Source organism: Schistocerca nitens, chromosome 1, assembly GCF_023898315.1.
Source record: "Schistocerca nitens isolate TAMUIC-IGC-003100 chromosome 1, iqSchNite1.1, whole genome shotgun sequence".
In the NCBI taxonomy this organism is placed as follows: Eukaryota; Metazoa; Arthropoda; class Insecta; order Orthoptera; family Acrididae; genus Schistocerca; species Schistocerca nitens.
Genome location: NC_064614.1, coordinates 1,081,042,760 through 1,081,062,575, shown reverse-complemented (window position 1 = coordinate 1,081,062,575; position 19,816 = coordinate 1,081,042,760). Strand labels below are relative to the sequence as shown.

At 39.6% G+C, this 19,816-nt stretch overlaps 1 protein-coding gene across 1 annotated transcript in view; it reads left to right on the top strand.

Moving 5' to 3' along the window:
- Positions 1–19,816, top strand: part of LOC126238277 (putative carbonic anhydrase 3) — a 532,151-nt gene that overhangs the window by 490,892 nt on the left and 21,443 nt on the right. Inside the window, exon 6 of the mRNA XM_049947780.1 lies at positions 12,762–12,992. Within this exon, the coding sequence (XP_049803737.1) occupies positions 12,762–12,992 (231 nt within the window). The remainder of the gene's footprint in view (positions 1–12,761; positions 12,993–19,816) is intronic.

Here is a 19,816-nt window from a genome sequence, read left to right as displayed (position 1 = left end):
AAATGCTACATGTCGCCACAGAGTGGGTGTCCAGTTGCAGTACTGATGTGCAAATTCCAGCCTTCATTGTCAATAAAGAACAGCAACATGGGTACATGAACTAGGGGTCTGCCGTGTAGGCCCACAAGCAGCAATGTTTGCTGAATGTTCATTGAGGAGACAATGTTGGTGGCCCCTTGGTTCACCTGGGAGGTCAGTTGCTCAATAGCTGCATTTCTATTCACGCATACACATCTCCACAGCCATCATTCACCCCTATAATCTATGGCCCATGATCCAACACAGTTGCCTCAATGCCAGTTTAGGATAGTGCCATTTTGCCAAGCACGGTGTACTTTAACCACGGCAGCACGTGAACAGTTTACAAACTTAGTCATTTTGGAAATGCTTCCATCCTTGGCCCAAAAGCCATTTATGATGTTCTTTTGGATGTCAGGTAAATTGCTCCATTTCCACATTATGACACTGATTGCATTGCTTTCTGCCTCCCCTCAACATGCTTTATATACAGTCCACTGCTAGTGCTTTCATCTGTGAGTAGTTACAGCACATTGATGTTGAACATAGGCAAGTGGCCACATTAATGTATCTGGACCATGTATACATGTGCACTTTGTATTTTAATTAGGAAAAAACACTCTGAACACAGTGCGTACAGTTGCAGATATATTCTGCAGTCTTATAATTGCCTTTGACTCTGTGACCATGTCATGCTTATCTACAGATTAGATAAATATGGGACTGAGTGCAATGCTCTGAAATGGCTTAATCATACCTGCAGAAGAGAAAACAAAGAGTAACTCTGTCTTCAAATACAGTGAATTTTTTTTCCTAAATAGAGTATAGCATCACAAGGTGTGCCTCAAGTCTCCACATTTTAGGGCTAATCCTGTTTGTACACCACGTAAATGATTCCATGTGTAAAGTTAAAGTTCTTGCACATTTGTTGTTCACTTTTACTTTTTTGCCTTTGAGAGGGCTGGTCAAAAAGTGAGGTGGCTTTTCAGATTGCTTGGGCAATGTACATTCGATTATCTAGCAAAGAATGTGCATCAAGTTTTGTGTGAAAAATGGAATTGAGTACTCCAAAACACTTGAAATGTTGACAATGGCATATGGTGAGTCTACTCTAAGTAAAAACAAAGTGTTTACAAGTGGTACAAGCTCTTCCATGATGGCTGAGAAGTTGCCAATGACAAACCTTGCTCTGGAATCCCCAGCACACCAACAACAGATGATAATGTCAAAGCTGTGAAGAAAATTGTTTTGCAAAATCTTAAAGTTACCACAAGAGAAGTTGCTGAGTATATTGGCATATTGGTCAGCTAGTGTCATGCAATTTTTTGAAAATTTTTGGCACGAGACATATTCAGCGAAGTTTGTTCCAAAACTTCTCAATTTGGATCAGAAGAACCATCTGGTGATGAAACATGGGTTTATGGTAATAATGTTGAAACCAAAGCCCAATTGTCCCAGTGGAAGCATCCTGGAGAGCCAAGACCAAAAAAAGAATGCCAAATTTGAGCAAAATATCAAAGTTTTGCCATGGTATAGTGCATCATGAATTTTTGACTCAAGGTCATACAGTTAATAAGGGTTAATAATTACCTTGATGTTATACACTGTTTCCAAGAAGCAATTAGCAAAAAACATCTGGAATTGTGGAAAAAAAATTCATTGCTTTTGCATCACGACAACGCACCTGCTCATTCATTGTTGCTTGTGAGGGAGTTTTTGGTCAAAATCAACATGACAATCGTGCCTCAGCCACCGTATTCACCAGATTTGGCCTCCTGCGACTTTTTCCTGTTCCCAAAACTGAAGAGACCTATAAAAGGATGAAGACTTTCAATGATTGAGGAAATAAAAGCTGCATCTGTGGAAGTACTCAAGGCTGTACCAAAAAGTGCTTATGAGAAGAGCTTCAGGGATTGGAAGAAGCATTGGCACAAGTGTATTGTATCTCAGGGGGTTACTTCGAAGGGGACAACACGAATACTTTCCCGTATATTATTTATTAGTACATGAATTTCATGTATTACAGGGTGACCAACAAATTTCATAAGCTCTTGCACTAACTCATCTTCGTGAGGTACATGGATGTTTTTCAGTTCATACAGGGTGCGTCAGGAGGAAATGCACAGGCTTTGAGGGACAATAATATTGTCACAGAAGAAACTGAGAAGCACCATGGTGTAGTGGCTATAATACTAAACTGTTGCACAGAGGGTCATTAGTTCAAAACTCACCTGGGCTGTACAATTTTAATTTCTATATTCAGTTTGAGTACATTCTAGAAGTATCCACAAATACCAAGCATAATTGTACTGGAATGTCCTGTAGCTGTATATATACTGTATGTGTTCTGGCCGGAGGCAGTTCGCTCTGCGAATATAAGTGATTCTGAACAAAAAACTTCATTTGGACATATGCCCTATTGCAAATGGTTTCTGAGATAAAACATATGTAATAATACTTTGTTACTTATTTTCTGTGTTATTCAAACATCGCTATTGTTCACAATGTATGACGGTAGTGTAGAGGAAGCTGAGATGAACAGTTTGATACAGGACACTTTTACTTTTTTGCCTTTAAGAGGGCTGGTCAAAAAGTGAGGTGGCTTTTCAGATTGCTTGGGCAATGCACATTCGATTATCTAGCAAAGAATGTGCATCAAGTTTTGTGTGAAAAATGGAATTGAGTACTCCAAAACACTTGAAATGTTGACAATGGCATATGGTGAGTCTACTCAGGTTGGGAAACTACTTCAAATTGGGCTACAGAGAGTACCTAAGCAACAGTGCATTCACATTTGCAGCATATTCATAACAACTTTGGCAACAAGTGGGTGTTCTCACATGATGTTTAGAGTATGCTGCAGATGTTTCACTATTAAGCTCTTACACATCCTCCATACAGAGGCAATCTCTCCCCATGTGATTTCCATGTTTTTAGAGCCCTAAAGAAAGACAGTCTTGGTTCCATAGGCAACTGCAAACATTTTTCCTTTAAGACACTGACCAAATTGTCTCACACTAGGATGTATGTATTAACAGTTAAGGTGATTTTAAAATAAAGAACATTTTACTTACTTTTTTCGACCTGTCTCATTCTCATTTGACTTCCCTTATACCTTCAAAATATTCTGTCCATTTCAGCAATGTTTTTTGGTCATCTCTATTTATCTCACCAGTTCTATTTTTACATGAATTTCATATTAGCTGAAATTTTTTTCTCATCTTTCCAATTATATGATAATACTTTTTGATTAAAGGAGATCACTCACCAAAATACAGAAGCACTGGTTTCTCAATAGGCACACAAGAAAGAAAGAAAACTTGCTGGCTTTTCAAGTTATCATTTGATGAGTTCTGGATGTTGTACTACCTGGTGGTCAATTTTGTTCTTGACAGTTTGGCAGTGGCTATTCCTTTTGGTGGACAGCTGGTTGTAGTCATACCAACATAAAAGGTTGTGTAGGGTTAGTGTAAGGCATGGTTGCCTCCACAGGTGACCCGGCCTCTGATGGGGTAGGACAAACCAATGACAGTACTGGAATAGGAGGTCCTGGGTGGGTGGATCGGTTAGGCCTTCCACCTTGGTCGGCCACAAAGATATGATCCGTGTGGCTTGGGGTTTGAAGTGGGACTGTCTTAGGATGGACGAGGACATTGTGTAGGTTGGGTGCACAATGGAACACCTTTTTAGGAGGGATGGGAAGAATCTTGGGTAGGGTGTCCCTCATTTCAGGGCAGGATGAGAGAAAATTAAAACCCTGGCAAAGGATATGGTTCAATTGTTCCAGGCCAAGGTGATACTGAGTGACGAGGGGGCACTCCTTTGTAGCTGATTTGTGAGGATGGTGAGAGGATTGAGGGTGTCTGAGGATATAGCACAAGAAATCTGTTTGTGGACAACATTTGTAGTATGTTATAAATTGGTACGTAACATTGGTACACTCTGATGCATAACACTTGATGACCTAAAGCTAAAACTAGTGATCCAGAGAAAATAATGACATTAGTTGCTAATGCCTGTCTATAAAGGCCTTTGTGAGACCTCCAGCGTACTGGAAAAAGGAGTTCTTGTCACTGCAGATACCTCATCCATGGGTGGCTAGACTGTATAGGAAGGATTTTTTGGTATGGAAAGGATGGCAACTGTAGAAATGCAGGTACTGTTGGTGGTTAGCGGGTTTAATGTGGACAGAGCTGTGGATGGAGCCATCAAGAGAGGTGGAGATTAATGTCCAGAAAGGTGGAAGATTAGGTAGAGAAGGACCAGGTGAAGTGGGTTGAAGAAAAGTGTTGAGGATGTGAAGCGACGAGGATAGGGTGCCTTGGCCCTGAATCCAGAGCTTGAAAATATCATCAACGAACCGAAAACAGACTAGTGGTTGGGACTTTTGGGAGGCTGAGAAGGTTTCCTGTAGATGGCCCATAAACAGCAGACTGGCATAGGAGGTTGTCCATGGCTGCTGTGTGCTGTGGCATGTATTTGTTTGTAAACCTTCCCTTCAAAGAATAAATAGTTGTGGGTTAGGATGTAGTTGGTAAGGCATATAAGAAATGAGGTGGTAGGTTTGGAGTCTGAAGGATGCTGGCCAGGGGCATGAGGGATGTTGGTGTATGGGAGGTTGGCATCAAAGTGATGAGTAGGGATCTAAGAGGTAAATGGGTTAGGGGTGATGGAAAGTCAGTGAAGGAAGTGGGTAATATATTTGATCTGGGAGGCTAGGTTTTGTGCAAGTGATCAAGTGATTGGAGATGTTGGTCAACAAGAATGGCAATTCTTTCAGTGGAAGCACAATAGCCAGCTATAATTGGGCATCCAGGATTGTTGAGTTTGTGGATTTTGGGGAGCATTTAGAAGGCGTGTGTGTGTGTGGGAGGGGGGGGGGGGAGGAGATGGACTCAGGTGAGAGTTCAGTCATCCCCTCCGAATCCATGTCCTATGTTGCCTTCAGTGTGTGCTGCTTCCCACCACCCACTATAATTGTGCCAGCCTATGTACCTACCTCCCATTCCTCCTACATTCCTAGCTGGCAAATCGGCCACCTCCTTCTGAGCTGCTAGCATCCCACCCCCAATCAGTCCCTCTTCCTGCCTCCTGCCTCCCTCTCCCTCTACCCACCCTCACCTGCCAAAAAATAACACTGGCATTGTTAGTTCAGCTGGCACCATGTAGGACATGTGTGTGTGTGTGTGTGTGTGTGTGTGTGTGTGTGTGTGTGTGTGTGTGTGTGTGTGTGTGTCTGTGTGTGTGTTTTGTATTGTGAGCTGTGTGTATGTATTTTACTCTAGCTCATCAAAGGATTATTCTGAAAGTTAGCAAGTGTTCTTTCTTTTGTATGTACCTGACAACAACTCAACACTTCTGCTTTTCAGTGAGTGTTCTCCTTTACTCAAAAAGTATTTACATTCTACAAGAACTTTCCTAAAACAATTACACAATAAAATTTTCTTGTTTCTTTCTATAACTGTAGTTTCACTACCTCTTGAAATATGCCTCCAGCCCATCTTTTTTCTTTTTCTTACATATGCTATGAGCATTACACCTTAATTCTTTACATAAATCCATATTTCTTCTTGTCTCTCTCTTCATCATTCTGTCTTGCTGCATTTTTATGTTTTACATCCAGGGTACATTTGTCATCAACCATTAATTTATTTTCTTTCTCTTTATTCCAGTTGTTTCTTTTGCTACCTTTCCCCACTTTCTAGATCCTGTTCCGCTTACCTTGTTTTCCTATTGTTTCCTCAAAACTGTCAGAGCATCTTTAATTTTTATTTAATATGTTTATAAAGTTTCAAAATCATTCAATTTTTTCTATTCCAGTTTGCATTTTTTTACATTCCAGTTTCATGTATTAAATCTAACTTCTCTCTCACTACAGCTTTTACCAAATAGTGCTCTGAATCACATTTTGGACCTCTGTAGCTCCATACATCTATGACTGATGAGGCATTTTGTGCTTTTGCTAATATGTGGTCTATTTGCTTGACTACTCCACCTACACTAGACTCCCATGTTCCAAGATGAATTCTGTTTCGTAGAAAGCAGGTACTCTCGATAAATTAATTATTTCTAGCAGCAAACTGGCATAGCATATCTTCATTCTCATTACTTTCTTCATGTTAAGTGTATCTCCCTAATACTCTTCCACATTCATTTCACCTAACCTTTGCATTAAAGTCCCCCAAAATTAGCCATGGGTCATAGTTTTATATTTTGTCACATGTACTTTCAAGGCCTTCACAAAACTGTTATTTTATTATTTCTTCTGCTTTTTCTGTTGGTACAAATGCTGTTATTATTGTTATATTGCTGAACTGCCCTTTTATTCTCAGTATTCTGAGTCTTTTGCTTATTGATTCAAATTCCAAAAGACTTCTCCTAATCCCTTTAGTTATTGTAAACCCTGTTCCATATTGAACTCTTCTTTCTGCTCCACTATACAGCAGAGAATACTGAGACATATATCTGTCCTTGACTTTGAATCTCTTTTCTTGTAGTGCCACAATATTGTACTTAAACTTCATGATCTCTTCAACTATGTCTTTCATTTTCCCAGCTTTCAACATTGCTCTTAGGCCAAGTTACTACTGCCAAATCTTTTGTCCTTTGTCTTTGTCAAAGTCGTGTTCTGTACATCCCATCCATTATCCATGGCTCCTGTAGTTCCATAATATGACAGTTTTATGGTGTGGTGTTACTGGCCCATTCTCATCCTCTGCCCTGGAGGATGGATTTTTTTTAGGGTTCACTTCCCTATGAAGATGGCTAAAAATGGTTCAAATGGCTCTGAGCACTATGGGACTTAACATCTATGGTCATCAGTCCCCTAGAACTTAGAACTACTTAAACTGAACTAACCTAAGGACAGCACACAACACCCAGTCATCACGAGGCAGAGAAAATCCCTGACCCCGCCGGGAATCGAACCCGGGAACCCGGGCGTGGGAAGCGAGAACGCTACCGCACGACCATGAGCTGCGGACCCTATGAAGACTGGCTTCTCTATGCCTTTTGAGACCTCCCTGTCCAATGATGTGGGACACATTTTGTCTGGCTCCCCTGTCAGGCTTGTATGGCCCTGCAGGTAACTATGCTACTGCCAGTACACAGCTTCCTTGAAGCATTCAAAGCCTCCCACTTGACAGTAAAGATGTCTTCAATAAGGCAGTGTCATGTGGGGGAGTAAGCATTTTGCTTAAATTTATTCAGCACTCACACTAATTGGTTTGTTCAACCATAGTATTGCTTCTCAAGGCTTGATTCTTCAGCTGAGAATTTATTCCAGTTATACCTTCCTCTTCTTCTGTGATTAATTCAGTAAGTGCTTTTTTGTAGGGCATAATTTAAAAACTTTAAATTCGCAGTTTAAACAGATGTGAATAAGTAGTCAATCCAACTGCTTAATTTCATGCTCTTTTCAAAAGAAAAGCTAGTTTTGTATTTAGGTACATATTTTTGGTCTCAATTAGGAGTTAATGGAGAATTCATTTGAAGCATGGAATGTTGAATTACCACTTCAAGTTTATAAGGATAATGATACAAACAACACTATTACTATCAAGACCATAATTTAATAGCAGTTATTTGCCATGTATTGATCTGTAGGAATATAAAATGGACTGCTCAAGTATATGGGAGATATGGCAAGTAGGACTAACATGAACATACACAGAGAATGGCAGAACGAATAGTCACAGGTTTGATTGACACACAGGAGTGTGTCACAGAAATCCCAGAAGAACCAGAATTAACTGATCTTTGAAGATACACAACAGTTGCCCTGCGAAAGCCTATGTACAAAGATTCAAGAACAGGTATTAAATGAAGAATCAACTAATACTACAATCCTCTATAAATCACTCCTGCAGAGGTTGTCAACATATGATTAAACTATTTACATATTTATTATATATTTTCCTTCCATATACTTTACAATCTGTGCATATAATTTCAATTGATATGTGGGTAGCAGAAATTCTTTTTGATTCTCGTACTGTATATGTGGTCAAATATTTTTGTCTGTTGTGTAGGAAGATTATAATTTCATAAATGTATGAAAGGTGATGATCCCCCTTCAGTCCTGTTTAACTTAGCACTGCATAGTCTGGCACAAAAAAATAGACAAGATAGGGAGAACAATGATGTAATCCAGTCAGATATGTGCATATGCAGATGAGTTTGCAATCATGGTAAAAGATATAAACAACTTTAAAGAAACAAACCATATGAGCTGAAGTTCCCTCATTTCTTAAAGCTGTCAGCTGCTTCCATTACCTTGGTGTCCTTTTCACCAGTGTTAATAACATGGTTTTTCAATCTGTGGGTCACAGTTGCCTGGGGGGTCACAGTCACAGGACAAAGCAGTTGCAAGATAACTGTCATCATAAAGCCCTTATTTATTTTATTTTTTTTTTCGCTTCTGCCACAGCCACTTGTACCACACTTGGAGGGCTGTACAGATCTTTTAAGAAACTTGTCCATTTTATGCTCACTCAGAGCAAAGTGCAAAGACAATAATCCCATCCATACTTGCTGGCATACTCGGATAACTGATTGTAGTGACCGAAAATGCGCGACTATGCCCCCACTGACCCCTTCTCACCCCCACGCCTGTACTGCCGCAAAGAATATAATTATATTTCTGCCAGCAGAGCACTGTGACCTCTTTTCACATTACATTTGGTTTTTCAATCAGTATAGTATCAATAGAAAGAAAATTAAATACATTGTCTTTGAAATTGCTGACATACTTTTATTATGGTTCTGGGAGTCGCCAGAATATTTTTACTTGGAAAGGGGTTGCGTACTAAAAAAGGTTGGAAAACACTGTGTTAGAGAAAGGATACAAACAGAAAATAAAGCCTGTTATGTAAACTTAAAGGTATTTAATAATTCTCAAATTACAAGAGCAATCAAGTTAAGACTATATTATTTCCCTGTATGACCAGTTGTTACATATGGGTCAGAAATGTGGACAATGACAGAAGCAGATATAAGCAACATAAGGCATCTGAAAGAAAACTCCTGTGAAAAATTTATGGGTGTGTGTGGCAAGCTGTGAGTTGAAGAGTAAGGTACAACCATGATACAACAGCTTGAACAAATGGAAGTCATACTGAAACTCATCAGAACTCAAAGAATGCACGGTTTAGAACATATGGAGAGAGTGGCAGATGACAGGCTGCTCACACAAATAACAAAAGGCAGATTGTATTCCACCAAAAGGGAGGGTCAACTAAGACAATGTGTTGACTGGCCTTATCAAGATAGAAATCCGAGATGAAAATTACTGTGACTACCAAGCTTGAAGTTAATGAGAGAACTGATACAAACATTCAAAACCAAACTTAATTTCACTCTTTCAGATTCAGAGATTGCTCTTTCATGTGATAAGAACAGAATAAAGAAAACAGCACAAAGAAAAACAAACCAACACAAAACAAGAATGCTTTAAATGTTAGAAAAACAGAATGTGAACATTAATGATAAAATTACAGTCATGTGACCCATTTGGAAACCTTGTTGTCTGTCTTTTGCCTGTTGCTGACAGGGTTATTCCCATCTTCTTCATTCCTGTGACAGTAAATTCTGTTGCAAAGGTAACCTCTGGTCCTCCACACAGTATTTCGATGGTATCCCTATATGGTATTAGAGCAATGGCAGCAAAGGATAGGATGACCTTGTGCACTCTTGTGTGTGCCTCAGGGCCTAATTTATCATGGTTGTCCCATGATCATGACCAGTGGCAGCAACCATGGAGGGAACAGGGTACAGCTAACTACAGATTGTGATGCATGCTGGAAAAAATGACACCTGTCATCTGATCTCTGGGACTATAATTGGTTCATTCCAACAGCTGGCAGAGAAGGTTGAGAAGACCAGCCTAGCTTACTGAGTCCCAATGAAGCTACAGTGTGCAGCATTGTCCCCAGAACTGACCATGGCCCCCTAGTTCTGAATCTGGTGGAAAGTAGTGTATTTGTCACAGTAGACAAAAAAACTCAAATCTACTAAGACAGAAATAGAAGCTGTGTGTGAGATCATTTGGGCACGACTCAATATCAATGTGGAACACAAACTTGTAACTGGGCCATTGTCTCAACCACCAGAGTCACTCCAAATTGTAACTGAAAACTTTACAGAAAACCTCAGCTCACTGCGTTCCCCAGTCATTCTATCATTGTTAGAAAACACTTGTAACTATCCAACAATAAATAGTTTATTAAATGGGGGGGGGGGGGGGGGGCAGTGCGGCAAGACATCTTGTGTAACAGTGATAAATGCTCTCCCTGAAAATTACCTAGAATAGATAGTGTGGAAGCCCACTCTTGCTTTAAAAAATATTAATGTTAATGACAACAGACCTGACCTCTTTAAGGATGTTCACATCGAAACTGGTATTAGTGACCACCAGCCAGTTGTAGCAGTTATGACTAACAGAATACAAAGGGGAAGTAAAACAAATAGAAAGATGGACATGTGGTGTGGTGTCAATCTCAAGAAGGAATTCAGTACTTTAAGCTCTGGGGATAAACATGTAAAGGAATGGTGACTCAAGTTTACAAGAATAATTAACCAAGTACCGGATAGATATGTAACCAGTTCATGATGAGAGGATCCTTCCATGTTATACAATCTCTGAAATAAACTTCGAAAGAAATTGTAACTACTGCACAAAAGGCATAAAATGAAGCATAGAAGTACAAACAGAGAGTATCACAAGGCTAATGTGTGAAACTTTCAATGATAACTGGAGCAGAATCTTAATGATATCCCTGTCATGAAACTCAAAGAAATTCTGATTGTATGTAAAAGTCTGGTTGTGGCACCAACGTTAGTGTCCAGACACTCGTGGATCACACAGACACTAAAATTATGGGAAACAAAGCAACAGCAGACATGTTCGACTTAGCTTTCAAATCTATATCTACATCTGCATTATACTGCACAACCCACCTAACAGTGTGTGGCGGAGGGTACTTCTGTTACCACTCCCCTTCCCCCAATTCCTGTTCCACTTGCAAATGTCATGTGGGAAGAACATTTGTCGGTGAGCCTCTGTCTTAGCTCTAATTTCTCAGATGTTCTCATCACGGTCATTTAGTGAGATGAATGTGGGAGGAAGTAATATGTTCTCCGACTCTTCCCAGAGAGTGCTCACATGAAATTGCAGCTGTAAACCTATCTGTGATGTACAATGCCTTTCTTGTAGTGCCTGCCTCTGGAGTTTGTTGAACATTTCTGTAATGCTCTTGCAGCAGCCAAAAGATCCCGTGACGAGATGCACCACTCTTCATTGGATTCTCTCTCTCTCTCTCTCTCTCTCTCTCTCTCTCTCTCTCCCTCTCTCCCCACTATCTATCTATCTGCCTGTCTCTATATTCAAGCAATCCTGCCTAGTAAGGACATATATGTGTGAAAGACCTTCTTTCCATTATGAAACTAAAAAGTCACGATTACGCAGCAACTTGAGTGCCACAGGCTGAAATTTTCTGCATCTGTCCATAAGCTGACAGTTTGTACCAAATAAAAATTATATTATGTCTTCAGCACATCAAAAATAATCAATTAATACTGAAAATTTGTTTTGTTTGTGATCTATGTTGTTAAGAAATGTGAAATATAAAACAACTGTATTGCAATTTAAATGTGGTGTGTTCACAGATTTCCCCCTCTTCCCCCTCCTCATACTCAGACAGCGTGGCATGGCAGTAGTAGAAACATGCAAGATCCATGAGCTATTTTATATTAAAGTGACAAACCCTAATTCTAGGGCTATATTTTATTTTTGACACATGGATCTATGCCGACAATTGTAAAAATGATGACGGTACATTAGTCCTTACTAATGTAAAATTGTTACCTTCTGAATTTATATTTGTCGAAACCTAGGTAAAGAATTTCTTTATCCATTGCAACTGGTCAGCTGTTTACAATTTTATTACGTGAAACCGTTGCTGTTGTGCAGCTATGTTAAAAAAAATTGAATTACAGTTCACATAGAGGCATTTAAGCACTATTCCATAAGGAATGGAACAGGAAGGTATCCTAATATGTATTTCAATTGAGAGTACCCTCTGGCATGCACTGCACGGTGGCCTGCAGTCATTCTCAGGGTAGTTTTGTACTATTTGAAGAGTGGAGTTAAATTTTCAGTTATGTAGCAGAAGGAATGGGTATACTCCTTGATGATATTAAACTTCAGTTTGACTACCGAACATTTTATTGAGTGGATAAAGAAAGCAAATATCAGCACATTTTCATGTAGAAAATCTGATAGTATTTCTTAGTAATTTTTTAAGGGATTACTGTAAACTTGACTGTTGAGCAAGCTGTATGTAAGTTATTACCTTTTTTTATCACTGTTTTGTGTAAGGTTTGTAACTTCAAAACCAGAAACATGGTAAACTGGATTTATATGAAGCCTACAATTTTTCTGAATACTCCATCTCGGATGCCTTGTTTCATGCTATATTCATGATTTTTTATCGTCTAGTCAGCTGAGTGTGAGCAACCTAATTTCTGTGAATCTATGACTCTTTCATAAAACACCTGATAGGAAAGCATGATTGTTTTAAACTTTCAGAATATTGCCTCTTCAGTGTTTTAGTAGTAACTTTAACATATGAACTGCTCATCTGATAAACTTTCATTCAAGTAACTTGTATATATGTATAACAGTAAAATATCTAAAGTAATTGAAGTGCAATTTTTTGAATGAATGAAAAAAATCTCTTTTCCAGGTGTCAGACATAGGAAGTCATGTAATGGAGGTTATTGGAGATGCAGTCAGAAAAGTTTCTGTTTCACCAGGAGCTAGTCAAAAGCTTGCAAATCCCATAAACCTGCAGGGATTACTTCCAAAAGACACCTACACTTTTTACCGATACCATGGTTCTCTGACAACACCAGGATGCAATGAATCAGTTGTGTGGACAGTATTTCCAAATACTATCCCAGTCACCAAACAACAGGTAACATGTACAATAATTTCTGCTTGCAACTTAATGGAAAACAGACACAAGAATATCTGTTCAGCAACTACATCTACATACTGCTCAGTCAATGAAAATAATCAATTTCCAAAAATATAATATTATTATGTGTGTAAAAAATGTACTCACTGAGCAGTGGCAGGAGAAACACATATATAAAAGTTAAGGAAATGTGCAAGCTTTTGGAGCCAGTGACTCCTTCTTCCAGCAGAAGGGTTCAGGGGAAGGAAGAGGGATGAAGAGAAGGGACTAGTGAGGTTTAGGAAACCAGGTGAGTTACACAGAAGTCACCCAGAACCATAAGGTCAGAGGAGATTTACTGGAAGCAATGAGAAGGGAAGACTGATTATTGGGGACTGCACTGGCTGAAATTTGAAATACTGAGAGCTTAATGGGAGAAGATAGGGTAATAAGCACCATGAAGATTGCTGACAAAACATTGTGCAAGAGTTACTATGAGTGGAAAGCTAAATGCATTACACATGGTAGATGATGGGGGCGGGGGGTTAGGGCAGGTCATAAAACTAAAAGGAAGTGAAGAAAATGATAGTTACTAAGAAGAAATGCTGAGGCCAAAGAAATTAGCATAAATTAAAGCAATGTGGGTGGTGAGGACCAAGGACATGTTGTAATACCAGTTCCAATCTGTGGAGTTCTGAGAAACTGATGTCAGGGGGAAGAATCCAGACAGCATGTGTGATGGAACAGGTCACACCTGTCATGTTGTAGAGTATGCTGTGGAACTGGATATTGTGTGTTGCCAGTATGCATCCTCCATCTACACCCATATGCTGGTGTATGTTGTGGTAGGAGGGTGCTGAGGGCAAGTCTAAAAGCAGGGACAGTCACAGGGGTAGGAGCCATGGGGTAGGGGAATGAGTGCAAGAGGAATATACATTCTGACCAGGATAATCTGAAGATCTTTTGTTTTAGGGTGGGGGGGTTAGGCAAAAGTCAGGCATATTGGACCTCATTTCAGGGCATGATTTTAGGAAGTCATAGCCTTGTTGATGAAGCTGATTAATACATTTGAGATCAGGATAGTATTGAGTGACAAGAGCTGTACTCCCAAGTTATATTTTGGAGTGATCAGCAGTATTAGGATTGGATGTGATGACCCTTCTTAACTAGGCTGGTGAAGTGATTAGGTCCAGTGAAGATTGAGGTGATATTTGTGGTTTATTGCAATAAAGAGTCAGCATCTGTTGCAGTAAAGAGTCATCATCTGAACAAATCCATTTGCCTCAAATACCAAGGGTGTATGGAAGGGAACATTTGACACGGAAAGGGTGGCAACTGTCAAAACATAAGTACTGTTGGCTGTTTGTACACTCAGTGTGGATGAGGTCAGCATCAAGGAAAGTGGCATGGGATTCAGAGTAGAATCATGTAAAACTTAAGTGGGTGAATGTATTTAGAGATTGAAGACTTTTTTACAGGCCTGCCTCACTGTGTCATCATTGTATCTAAACCAGACCAGGACCTGAAGGCTTATGGATCTTAGGAAAACCCCATCCAAGAGACCCATGGAATGGTTGGCATAGGCAGGAGCCATCCTGGTTCCCGAGGTCACATGCCCCTGTTCTGTTTGTATGTCTGCTCCTCAAAGGTAAAGTAGTTATTTGTAAGTATAAAGTTGATTAAAGTGAGAAGGAAGCACATAATAGGTTTGGAATGAGATGGGCATTGGTTGAGGTTATGTTTAGCAGCAGGCAGACAGTGTACATGGGGGATGTTGGAATAGAGGGAGGAGACATCAATGATGATGAGCAAGGTTTGGTGTCAGAATGGGATGAACACAGATTTCAGATGATCAAGGAAATGGTTGGCATCGTCTTTATACTATAGTTTGCAGGTGTTGATCACCTAAGGCAGATATAAGTTCAGTGCGTGCCATGAAGTAAGTAACAATGGGATAGCCAGGGTGATTGGGCTTGTGTATCGTAAGAAGAAAGCAAAAGGTGGGAGTGTCTGGCTTAGGTAGGGTAAGAAGTTCTATGAATTGAGCTATCAGTCCTTGTGAGGAACCTGAGGTTTTAAGGATGAACTGTAAATTAGTTTGTATCACACAGATGGGATCTTCATGGCAGATCCTGTATGTAGAAGTGTTAGACACCTGGCGAAGACCCTCAGTTGCATACTCCTTTTGATAAAGTACCACAGTGGGAGATCTCTTGTCCATTGGGAGGGTAGTGATGGAGTCATCAGTTTTTAGGGAATGAAGAGTCTGGAGTCTTGCAGAACATGTTAGGTTAATGTTTTAGGGACCTGAGAAAAGCTTGTAAAGCAATGCAAAATGTTGGGAATTTTTGGAAGACCTGTAAGGGGTGATTTTGAGGTAGTGGTGGTAGATCAAGCTGGGATCATGGCCAGAACTGTTCAAGGCAAGGTTCATTGTCGGATCTGCTGTTGGAGAGAGTTTTGGATTGGGTTGTGAAGTGTTACTACCTGTAGGTCCTTCAACAAAACAGGTTTAGGATGAAAGTGAGACCATTGGATAACAAAGATAATTCAGGGGGAAAGAATGCCTTAGATGAGAAATTGAGAGCACTCTACAACTACATCTATACTCTGCAAACCATTGTGGAGTGCATAGCAGAGGATACTTTTGTTCTCAACCACTATCACACCACACTTTGCTTGTTGCCATTGATGCCTCCTCATACATGATCTGGCTGCTGCTGAACATTACAACCAGTGCCCACCTGATTCCAAACCTATGATTTCCTCCCTACTCGCCTTAATCAACTTTATACTTACAAATAACTACCTTTTCCTTTCAGGAGCAGAGACACAAACAGATCAGGAGCACAGCCATGGGAATCAGGATGGCTCCTTTCTATGCCAACCTTATCAGAGGTTACTTGGAGGAGGCTTTACAGGGATCCCTTGAACATAAAACCATGCCCATTTCTTGGAAAAAAAAGCATGGGTCAAATCTGTCTACAAGAAGAGTAGTAGCAGTGATCCACAAAACTATCATCCAGTATCCATGACATTGATTTGTTGGACAGAACATATTCTGAGCTCAAACATAATGAGGTATCTCAAACAGAATGGTCTGCTCCATGCCAACCAACATGGATTTCGAAAACATCAATCATGTGAAACTCAGCTTGCACTTTTCTCACATGACATACTGAAAGCTTTGGATCAAGGCAGTCAGGTAGATACTGTATTTCTTGATTTACATAGAGCATTTGACTCAGTATCATACCTAAAATTATTGTCAAAAGTACAGTTATATGAGGTAATAAGTGAAATTTGTGACTGGACTGAGGACCTTTTTGGTAGGGAGGACACAGTATGTTACCTTTGATGGAGAGTCATCGTCAGATGTAGAAGTAACATCATACGTGTCCGAGGGAAGTGTGTTGAGGTGCTTTTTATCCATGCTGTATATTAATGACCTTTGCAGACAATACTAATAGTAACCTCAGACTTTTTGCAGAAGATGCAGTTATCTATAATAAAGCACTGTCTGAAAGAAAGCACTGTCTGAAAGAAGCTGCATAAATGTTCAGTCAGGTCTTGATAAGATTACAAAGTGGTGCAGAGACTGGCAACTTGCTTTAAATGTTCAAAAATGTAAAACTGTGCACTTCACAAAATGAACAGACTTAATTTGCTACTACTATACTATCATTTATTCATTGTTGTAATCGGCCAACACATACAAATATCTGAGTGTAAATCTACAAAAAAGGTGACCCATGTGAAGTAACCAGTTTCAGACCAGTTTCCATAATCCCCATCCCTAGCTTAAGTTATGGAGTTTGTAATGAAACAACAACCACAAAATTACATCAAAGACAATAAACTCTTTCAGGACACACAGCATGGTTTTTGCAGGAGAAAGTCAGTGGTTACAGCAGATGGACTTGATTAGGAAGATAAGGCAAGGATTTGAACACAGGAAAAATTGTGGCACTGACACTCTGTGACCTCAGCAAGACATTTGACTGCATTTCGTACAAAATACTGCTTTCTTAATTAAAGTGTTATGATATTCTAGGTGTTGTGCTGGCTGCTGTTAAATCCTGTCTTGAAAAACAAAATCAGGTAGCGTCAGTTCATGAAGCAATATCCCAAGGAAAAAACTGGAGCATGGTGTACCCCAGGAATCTGTCTCAGGACCTCTCCTGTTCCTTATTTATGTCTATGATCTGGGATGTAAAAACCACATTTTACAGTTTGTTGATGACACCACTCTTTTTTGTGGAAGTGAAAGTGCTGCACAAGCTCTGCAAGAAACGAATGTGCTCTTTGAAAACATCAGGGAATGGTTCATTGAAAATAAAATTAAAATGAATGAAGACAAAACACATCATCTGGTACAGCCTTAGCAACGTTGGATGCCACGATAATATGGATGCTGTCAAACTGCCGGGACTGAGGAAGTGCAATCAGTCAACAAAGGAGATTGCTTATAAATTACTCATGTGACTAGTTCTAGAATATTGTTCAAGTGAGCGGGACCTATACCAAATAGGACTAACAGGGACACTGAACATATATAGAGAAGGGCAGCATGAAAGGCTTGTTGGATCCATGGGAGAATGTCACAGAGATACTGTAGAAACTGGACTAGCAGACTTTTGAAGATGGACATAAACTATCTCAAGAAAGTCTACTAACAAAGTTTCAAGAACCAGCTTTAAATGGTGACTGTAAGAATATACTACAACCCCCTATTTATTGCTCACATAGGGATCATGAGGTAATATTAGAATAATTACAGCACGCACAGAAGCATTCAAGCAATGATACTTCCCACAAATATGAAACTTCCTGGAGGATTAAAACTGTGTGCCGGACCGAGACTTGTCCTCGGGACCTTTGCCTTTTGCAGGCAAGTGCTCTACCATCTAAGCTACCCAAGCACGACTCACGCCCCAAACTCACAGCTTTACTTCTGCCAGTACCTTGTCTCCTACCTTCCAAGCTTCACAGAAGCTCTTCTGCAGACCTAGCAGAACTAGAGCACTTGCCTGCGAAAGACAAAGGTCCTGAGTTCAAGTCTCAGTCCGGCACACAGTTTTAATCTGCCAGGAAGTTTCATATCAGTGCACACTCCACTGCAGAGTGGAAATCTCATTCTGGATACTTCCCACACTCTGTAAGTGAATGGAACAGGAAGAAACCCTAATAACTGTTATAATGGAACATACTCCCCAGCATGCGCTTCACAATGGTTTGCAGACTGTAAATGTAGATGAAGATGTAGAATTCTGCAGGAGGAACTGGCGTTACAACAATTCCTTAGTTCTCACCACCCACCTGGTCTTAATTTATATTAATTTCTTTGGTCTCGGCATTTCTTCTCAGTAACTATTCCTTTGTTCACTCCCTTTCATTTTTCTATATCTTTTATTTCCTTACCTGTCTATTTTTTTCCCACAGCCCCCCCCCCCCAACCTCTACCACGTATAATGCACTTTGCTTTCCATTCTTATTAGCTCCTGCACAATGTTTTGTCAGTAATCTCTGTGTTTTTATTACCATATCTTCTACCATTGAGCTCTCAGGCATTCAAATCTTGTCCAGTCCAATCCCCAATAATCAGTCTTTCCTTCTCATCACCTCTGGTAAGTCTTCCCTGAGCTCAGAGTTTTGGGCAACCTTTTACATAACTCTCCTGATTTCCTATACCTCACCAGTCCCTTTGCTTCATCCCTCTTCCTTTCCCTTCAACCTTTCTGCCAGAAGAAGGAGCCACTGGGCCCAAAACTTGCACATTTCCTTAGCTTTTATATGAGTTTTTTTTCTGCTGCTGCTCAGTGAGTTGACTTTTTATCTGTCTAATTATATCATATATGACTACTCTGCAACTCACACTTAAGTTATCAGCAGAGGATTCATAGAACCATTTTCAGAAAATTTTTCAACTGTTCCTGTCTCAAATAAAAAACACTTTTGCATTTGGAGGAGGAAGTTGGTGATTGAAATTTTGTGAAAATATCTCTCAGCAACAAAAATTGCTGTTGTTTTAAGGATTGCTGCCCCAATTTGCATCTCTATCTTCTTACCAAATAATACCAAACAAGTTGCTCTTCTTTGGGTGTTTTCAATGTCCTCCGTCAATCCCTTGTGGTATGGATTCCAAACCAAGCAGCGGTACTCCAGAATAGGATGGATAGGCATAGTGTATTCAGTCTATTTAGTAGATCTGGTGCATCTTTAAACTGTTCTGCCAATAAAATACATCTTTGGCTTGCTTTCCCCCACAACATTAGATATGTGAAGGATCCAATTTAGGTTGTTTGAATTTATAATCCCTACGTATTTAGTTTCATCGATAACTTTTAAATTTGTGCAGTTTATTGTGTAACTAAAATTTAATGGAATTCTTTGAAGTTCTCACATGGAAGACCTGACACTATTTATTATTCAATGTCTACTGCCACTCTTTGCACCACACAGGTATCTTGCCAAAACCATTTCACAATTCTTTAGATCTTCTGATGACATTGCTAGACAGTAAATGACAACATCACCTGCAAACAATGTAAGACAATTGCTCTGATTGTCTCCTAAATCATTTATATAGATCTGGAACAGCAGAGAGCCTTTAACATTTCCTTGGGAATGCCAGTTATTTTCATAGGTAATTACTGAAGAACAATTATTATAGCTACAATAAAGTGTCATACAAATTTAAAGAAACTGTAGTGGCTTAGTCTAACATCTCTGTAAATACAAACTAACTATATTATTCATATAATTTAGTTAATATGCAGGTAGACATTTAACTGTAAAGCACTTATTATCATTAGAAACACAGATAACACATAGCTTTCAGA